This window comes from Myotis lucifugus, unplaced genomic scaffold, assembly GCF_000147115.1.
Source record: "Myotis lucifugus unplaced genomic scaffold, Myoluc2.0 scaffold_1793, whole genome shotgun sequence".
Lineage (NCBI taxonomy): Eukaryota > Metazoa > Chordata > Mammalia > Chiroptera > Vespertilionidae > Myotis > Myotis lucifugus.
In genome coordinates this window covers 1-8,345 of record NW_005872841.1, presented here as the reverse complement: position 1 = coordinate 8,345, position 8,345 = coordinate 1, and the positions used below count along the sequence as shown (strand labels likewise).

Below are 8,345 nucleotides of genomic sequence, written 5' to 3'. Positions count from 1 at the left end.
AAATGTTTTTAAAGAAAAAAAAAAAAAAGACGATTCTTTCGCAGAATTTTAGTGATCAGTTTATGGCTGGACGTGTCTGTTCTGAACAACGATACCATTGGGCTGACATTCATAATGTGCTTGGCACACAGTAGGTCCCACGCCAAGCCAAGAGGCAGCATCAAACAGTGGCCAAGAGCCCAGTGTCCAGAGTTAGATTGTCAGGGTTCAGTTACCAGTCCCACCACTGACAACGTGCGTGGTCTTCAGCAAGGCTGCTTACGCTTTCTGTGCCTCGGTTTCCCCATCTGTGCAATGGGGGTAATCATAGAATCCAGGGCCTTGGGCTATTATCAGGAGTTTAACGCAGAGTCCTGTGTGTGAAGCTCAGTGAGTATTACCTGTTCTGTTCTAGGATCCCAGTGAGTCATCATGGTAGATGGGATGGCAGGCATGACATCAAACTTGGGGGTTGGTGGAAGAGGAAAGGGACCCACGGGTGCACAATTATTTTTTCTTCTGTCAATCCAGCAAGAAGAGGCTGGCCGAGATGAACCGATGGTCCACTTACCTGTTGGGGTGGACCACCTTCCTCCTCTACTCCTACGAGACAAATGGAGGTGAGTGTCCCGGGACATGACGGGGAGGATTTGGAAACTGGAAAGGGTGAACGGGCCACAGTAACGACTCCTGAATCCAGGAAGGCTTGGTAGGAACCTCAGGCAGACCTGGGGCTTGGACCCGTCTGCGCTGTGTGACCTTGACCAAGCAAGGCAACCTCTCTGAGGTCACTTCTCAACTTGTTGAAGAGGAGCAGTAGCATTTACTTCATGGGGCTATTTTTGAAAACTAAATAGAAAGGAAGAAAGAAAAAAAAACTAAATAGAATAGACACGAGCATCTTTCAAGATGCTCAGTATTTGGTAGGGGGCATGCAATGGAATGCAAATACGATGTTCATTTAAAGGGGGGGCTCTAGCCCTGGCTGGTGTGGCTCAGTTGGTTGGAGCATCGTCCCCTTGAGTGTGGCTGTTCCACAAAATACCACGTGCGGGCGCGCATGTACAGTGAGATTGAAACTTCGTGGCCCATGCGCAGAAGTCGGGATTTTGTGAAAGAGCCACACTCAAGGGACCAAAAAGCTGCATGTGGCTCTCGAGCCGCAGTTTGCCGACCACTGTCCTAGTTCATAGCTCAAAGCTCAACCCCTGAGCCACACCAGCGGGGTCCATGAAGTTCTTTTTCAATGATCACATTGTATATTCCAGAGATTCCTAACTGGGGGCCACTAGGCAAGCACTCGTATCCATGAGACCCCGGATTTGTATTTTAAAAGTATGTATTTATCAGGGTAGTGAGAACAGCTATTGTAACAAACTCCAAAGTATTAGAAGCTTCACCCAAGAACATTTTATTTCTTGCTCCTATGAAATCCAATGAGGGTGCATCTAGTTGGCAGGGATCCAGCTTCTTTTATCTTGGGGTTCCACCATCCCCAAGGACTTCAGAATGCTCTGTGGATTCTTTGCTGATAGACAAAGACCAAGAGAGTCTGGAAGACTTTGGAGGAAAGCCTATGTTTGGCCAGGCCAGGAAGTAACATCCATCACTTCTTCCCATTTCCACCAGCCAGAACTCACATGATGCTTAGCTGCAAGGGAGTCTGGGCAGTGTTGTTCAGCAGTGCATTTGGGAGGAAAATGAAGCTGGTTTTGGTGGACACACTGCCGTCTCTACCAGAAGGGCATACGAACCTTTTCCTAGAGAGAAGGTCTGGTTTCTTGAAACCACAGACAAGTCCCCAAAAGGTTAAGAACTCAATTTATTCACACAGGGAGCAATGTGTTTGATTAAATGTTAGCCTTCCCACTTATGGGTCTCATTCTGGTCAGCCATGCCTTCCTGAGCCCACACCCACATTCCGGTGCTGGAACTCGGTACCCCCAACCCCCCCTCCACATGTATTCATAAACTCATTTATCCTGTACATATTTGTTGAGTGATTTCTAAGTGCCTGTCACAATACTACGGGCCAGACACACAGCAATAAATAAAAGCCAGGCCTTGCCCTCGTCAGTTTGGCTCAGTGGATAGAGCGTTGGCCTGCGGACTGAAGGGTCCTGGGTTTGATTCCGGTCAAGGGCACATGCCAGGGGTTTCAAGCCCGATCTCCAGTAGGAGGTGTGCAAGAGGCAGCCAGTCAATGATTCTCTGTCATCATTGATGTTTCTTTCTCTCTCTCTCCCTCTCTGAAATCAATAAAAATAATTTTTTTAAAAAAAAAAAAGACCAGACCTTATATTCAGAGAGCTCACAGTGAATAGGAGTGATAAATACAAAAGCAAATCATTATATTCTTTTAAAAATTGGTGAGTACATTTTCAGAGATTGGCTCAGAGTACTATAAGAGTGAGGAAAGCCCTAGCCCGTTTGGCTCACTGGATAGAGCGTTGGCCTGGGGACTGAAGGGTCCCAGGTTCGATTCCGGTCAAGGGCATGTACCTTGGTTTCGGGCACATTCCCAGTGGGGGGTGTGCAGGAAGCAGCTGATCGATGCTTCTCTCTCATCGATGTTTCTAACTCTCTGTCCCTCTCCCTTCCTCTCTGTGAAAAATCAATAAAATATAGAGAGAGAGTGAGGAAGAGTATTAATCCAGACTGGACCAAGTCTTCATGGGGGAGGAGCAGGGGATAAAGCTAGGAAGAGAAGAAAGCCACTCAGGGCAGGATGGAGGCCATGAGCAAGACCCTCAAAGGCAAGCAAGAGCGTGGAGTAAGGTCAAGGCAATGTTCATCAGGGCGAGAGAACAGAGAGGTCAGCGGGGCCTGGATTATGGAGGATTTTAACCCAGTTAAGAAGATTAGACCATCTGCCGGACTACTTTGCAGATGGCTAATAGGGTCTGTTACATGTTGATTCTTACTCACAGCTCCCAAGGATAGCCTTAATGCTGTGTACCTGCCTGCCTACCCTTCACCACCAGCACCCCATTGACCCAGTGCTGCCCATCATTGAGGAAACTCACTGATGATCATGACAATGACAGGGATGATGACGATAGCTGACATTTGTTGAGTAGCAGCCATGCTCCAGGCACCCTGCTAAGTACTTTCTAAACCTTAACTCTTTAAAACTTGGCAAAAAAAACAACAAGACCAAACAGTTCTGAGACCCAGAGGTAGGAAATGCAATATTGCTAAGGAGCCTTAGTTGTACCCACCCATTGGGGAGGCTCAAAGATGGAGTTCTACCTTTTCCGTTCTGCCCCAAAACATCCTTATCCCTGTCATGGTCATTGCCAGGTTCTCCAGGGGGAGGGTCTGATCCGGAACAAGAGGGGGCTACTAGGTTGAAGATAGGGGCTTGAGTCTTGTCCGCCTGTATGAGTAACAGACCAACTGTTATAACAAACAGCTCCCGAATGTCAGTGGCTGAACCAAGTAGGGGTTCAAGTCGAACTCATCTGATTCAGAGACACTGGGTCCTTCTGCTGTGTGGCCCCACCATCCTGTGGGGGGAGGGAGTCAGCATTCTCTACCGGCGCCTCTTTATCCAAGTTTCTCAGCCTTGGCCCTATTGATATTTGGGCGGATGGCTCTTTGCTCTGGAGGGCTGTCCTGTGCCCGGCGAGATATTTAGCAACATCCCTGGTCTCTACCCAGTAGTTTCAGCAGCACCCCTGCCAGTCCCCCCTTCCCAGTTGTAACCACCGAAAATGGCTGCAAACATTGTCTAACCTCCGCTGGGGAGGGTCCTCATTGCCTTTCTTCTGTCAGCTGGCAGACAGAGGAAGACGGGAGCTTGAAGGCTTGCTTGAGATGTTATTTTTGTGGGGGGGGGGGGGCGGTTTTGAGCCAGAAAATGAACACCATTTCCGCCCAGATTCTATGAGTCATCTTTTGTGTGTGTGTGTGTGTGTGTGTGTGTGTGTGTGTGTGTGTGTGTTAATCCTCACCTAAGGATATTTTTTTAATATATTTTATTGGTTTTTCACAGAGAGGAAGGGAGAGGGATAGAGAGTCAGAAACATCGATGAGAGAGAAACATCCATCAGCTGCCTCCTGCACGCCCCCCACTGGGGATGTGCCCGCAACCAAGGTACATGCCCTTGACCGGAATCGAACCTGGGACCCTTCAGTCCGCAGGCTGACGCTTTATCCACTGAGCCAAACCCGTCAGGGCACCTAAGGATATTTTTTCCATTGCTTTCAGAGATAGTGGAAGGGAAGGAGAGAGAGAGATGAGAGACACATATAGATTGACTGGTTGCCTCCCACATGAGCCCCACAAGGGGTGCAAAGGAGTGAACCAGCAACCCAGGTATATACCCTTGATCAGGAACTGAACTGTGATCTCCCGGTTCATAGGTCAACGCTCAACCACTGAGCCACACCAGTCGGGCAATAAATAAATATATATATTTAAAAAGAACTAGTTGTTTACATGTGCATATGGTTTAACTTTTCCAAGAATCAAGACATCCCCTCCTCTTTTGTCTTCTGTTCTTCAGATGGCCAGGCTCCGTGTGTCTTTCCCTTCATCTACAAGGGGTCTGTTTACTTCTCTTGCACCAAAAAAGGTAGCCTTTCACCTTGGTGTGCAACCAAAGCGGTATATGACAGACACTGGAAGCCATGCTTGGTGGAAGGTGAGTGGAGCCACACTGTCCCATCAGCGCGTTTCTGTAAATCATGGGCTACAAAAGAGACAGTGTGCGTGTATGTATTTTTTTGCAGACGGGTTATCATAGACATGTGTGCATGGAAAATGCTCTGGGAAACTAAACATAATGTTCATGATGGGTGATAATGTTCACCAAATAGTGCTCTCTCAATGGACGGACTGTAACCAGTCGACCATTGTATTCTTTGTCTCTTTCTTAATTTTCTAAATTAATAAGAAAAAGAAAGAAAGGTTCCGTTTATGTTCTTTTTGCTAAGCCTCACCCAAGGATATTTTTTCTATTGGTTTCTAGAGTGTGGAGGGGAGGGATTGGGGCGGGGGTGGGGGAGAGAGAGAAACATGGATGTGTCTTTCTCACATCGGTTGGTTGCCTCCTGCATGCTTCCCATACAGATTACCCACGATGTATCTTCCCCTTCATCTATCGGGGAAAGTCCTACAGCAACTGCATCACGGAAGGCAGCTTCTTTGGAAAGCTGTGGTGCTCAGTCACCTCCAATTATGATGAGATGAAGCAGTGGAAATACTGTGCAATCAATGGTGAGGCACTGGAGCCAGGATGGGGTGCGCGGTGGAGAGGACAGTGGAAGTCAATGGTCCTCATGATGGGATGGTGGCAAGGTGGAGAGCTGAGCACTATTCTAGGAGACAAGGGTCTTCTTTTTTTTAATATATATATGTTTTATTTATTTCAGAGAAGAAGGGAGATGGAGAGAGATAGAAACATCTATGATGAGAGAGAATCATTGATCGGCTGCCTCCTGCATGCCCCACACTGGGGATCGAGCCCGCAACCCAGGTATGTGCCCTGACTGGGAATCGAACCCTGACCTCCTGGTGCATAGGTCGATGCTCAACCACTGAGCCACGCTGGCCAGACACCAAGGGTCTTCTCAGAGAGTACACGGTGACCAGCACAAGGACTCGTCAGACAGGCGCTGGTGAGAAGGAAAGTGGTTTATTCAAGAGCCAGCAACCTGAGAAGATGGAGGACTCTCCTCCCAAGGACCATCCCAACCTCTCAGTGCAGACAGAGGTTTTTACAAGAGAGAGAAAGGGGAAACAGAGCAAAGAGATCCAGGGGCGGGGTGGAGAGTTCTCTGTGGAGGGGACTAAGTTCTCACCAGCACAGTCTATCCTCGTTCCGTCCTTGAAACTGATCGAGTGAAACCCTTCTGGGTTTTTGTCATCCTAGTTTTATGTCATCCTGGTTTTACAGTTGAAGGTCAACAAATTTCCCAGCACTGGGATGACGGAAGGTCAGAGTCTGTTATCTTTTAAAGTTAGGTCCTGAAATTCTTATACCGACACGCTGATTATCTACAACTACATATTAGTCAGAGCCAGCATTTACAGAACAATGTCAAAAGAATGGTGTGGTGGGTTGCAGAGGTTAGAATTTGCTTAAATCACCAAACAGATGCCCAAGAATAGGTCCTGGAAGAAAAGGTACTCTTTAGCTCTGGCTTCCTCCGCTACATCGGGAAAGTTATCAAATCTCTTGGTCCGTTTTTTACCTTCAAAATGAGGACACTAAGGCTGACTTCAAGGTTTTATTTAAAGAGTAGAGTTCATTTTTATAAAAGATGTGTCACTGTGTTTTAAACATACCACATGCCTCAGAAATAGGAGTTTTCCACCTTTCCTATCATCTGAAAAATGGACTTTGAAGTCAGACCTGAGTGAGACTCCTGCTGTTACCACTTACCAGCTGTGTGATCTTGGGCACATTAGATAATACAAATAATAATAATGGTCATAATATAGTGAACCTTTTAGCACTTGAAGGGCAATAGTAAGCATTTGCCGTGTGCCTGGCATCGTTCTAAGAACTTCACATGCAAGAACTCATTTATATGCCACAACAACCCCTATGAGGTTAAAAAATATATATATGACCAGTAGCCCCATTTTTTAAAATATATTGTATTGATTTTTTACAGAGAGGAAGGGAGAGGGATAGAGAGAAACATCGATCAGTTGCCTCCTGCACACCCCCTACTGGGGATGTGCCAGCAACCAAAGTACATGCCCTTGACTGGAATCAAACCTGGGACCTTTCAGTCCGCAGGCTGACGCTCTATCCACTGAGCCAAACCGGTCAGGGCATAGTAGCCCCATTTTATAGATGGGGAAACTGAGGCTCAAAGATGTTCGGTTGTTAAATGGCAAAGCTGTGATTTGATCCCAGGAAGTCTAAGCTTCAGAAATTGTTCTCTTAATCACTTAATCCCCCTTCCTTTCCCTCTCCCTCTCCCTCTCCGTCTAGATCTACCTCTCCTTCTCCTCCTCTCTCTTTCCCTCTGCTTCTAAACCCAGGCCAGGCCTCTTGGTATAATTCTGATTCCCCCATAGAACCCACCAAAGCAGCCTTTTAATTAGGTGATGCTGAGTTTATTGCATAATGTAAGGGAGAACATAACCTTGACAGTGTCTTAATAGCATCTTGGAGGGAGGAGAGCAAAGTCAAGATGTTAGTTAGGTTTTGGGGGTCTTTCAATGTGGGGATGTGATGAGGATTGGGTGTGGGTAATAATATAGTTTAGAACTGATGGTCACGACAAGGTGACGTTTCTGAGAAGGATTCAAAGTATCTTAAAGAGTAAATCATCTTTTAAATTTTTTAAAATTTATTTTTCAATTACAGTTGAAGAGTAAATAGTCCTTTTGACATAATTTATTGGAAAGTTGAAAGGTCTGGTGTTTATTTAAATGGTTTTTCAGGAAATTCTCGGAAGTTACAATATTTGCAACTTTGATGTTCCCGGGCAAGAATTTCTTAGAATAGTAGAGTCCTGTTGATGAAGCCCATGGAACAAGAAAGCCCAGTTAACTGTGTGGGTGTCAATGGTTTGGGGTTCTCACTTATCTGTAAAGCAGAAAGAATAGCATCAGGAGAAGTTGCTTGGGAGTGTCCGCTATTATATTACCTTTCATGAGACAAAGCAAGGCCCATCATTGGTGTGTGATGAATGGAAGTCCTTTTCGTCTTCTTGACCCGTAACCTTTGTACGGTCATTTTCAGAGTTCGGGGGGAATTCCCTCAGCAAGTCCTGCATCTTCCCCTCCATCTACAGAAACTCTGTGATCTCTGAATGCATTGAGAACGAAGACAACAAGCTCTGGTGTCCAACCACAGAGAACATGGACAAGGACGGACTGTGGAGTTTCTGTGCTGACATCAGTAATCTGGGGGTGGGGATCGGGTGGGCGTGGGACACCCCCTCATTTATTTACTCAGCAAATGCTACTCCAGCCCTACTGTGAGCCAGACACTGTGCGAGGCTCTGGGGATACGGTGACCAATGAGGCAGAGTCCTGTTCTCATTGGTTTGATGAACAAGTAGCATCAATACGATTTTAAAGGGGTTTTTTTTGTTTGTTTGTTTGTCTTGTTTTGCTTTGTTAATCCTCACCCAAGGATATTTTTTCTATTGATTTTTTTTTTTTTTTAGAGCAAGTGGAAGGGAGGGAGAGAGTGGGGAGAGAGAGAAACATTGATGTGAGAGACACATCAATAGGTTGCCTCCTACATGCGCCCCGGCCAGGGCCAAATATTGCACCTGCAACCCAGGTACATGCCCTTGACCATGAATTGAACCTGAGAGACCCTTCGGTGCATGGGGCAAACTCTACTCATTGGAGCAACACTGGCCAGGGCAATAATTAAAGGGGTTTTTTT

The 8,345-nt window shown here is 46.4% G+C and overlaps 1 protein-coding gene across 1 annotated transcript; it reads left to right on the top strand.

Moving 5' to 3' along the window:
• Window positions 1–529: 529 nt before the first annotated feature.
• ELSPBP1 (epididymal sperm binding protein 1) lies at window positions 530–7,847 on the top strand (the record flags this gene model as incomplete). Its single annotated transcript, XM_006108128.1, has 4 exons — window positions 530–599; window positions 4,491–4,628; window positions 5,057–5,203; window positions 7,689–7,847. Coding segments are annotated over exons 1-4 (514 nt in total), but the record flags the coding sequence as incomplete, so codon positions are not given.
• Between the last annotated feature and the right edge of the window lie 498 nt (window positions 7,848–8,345).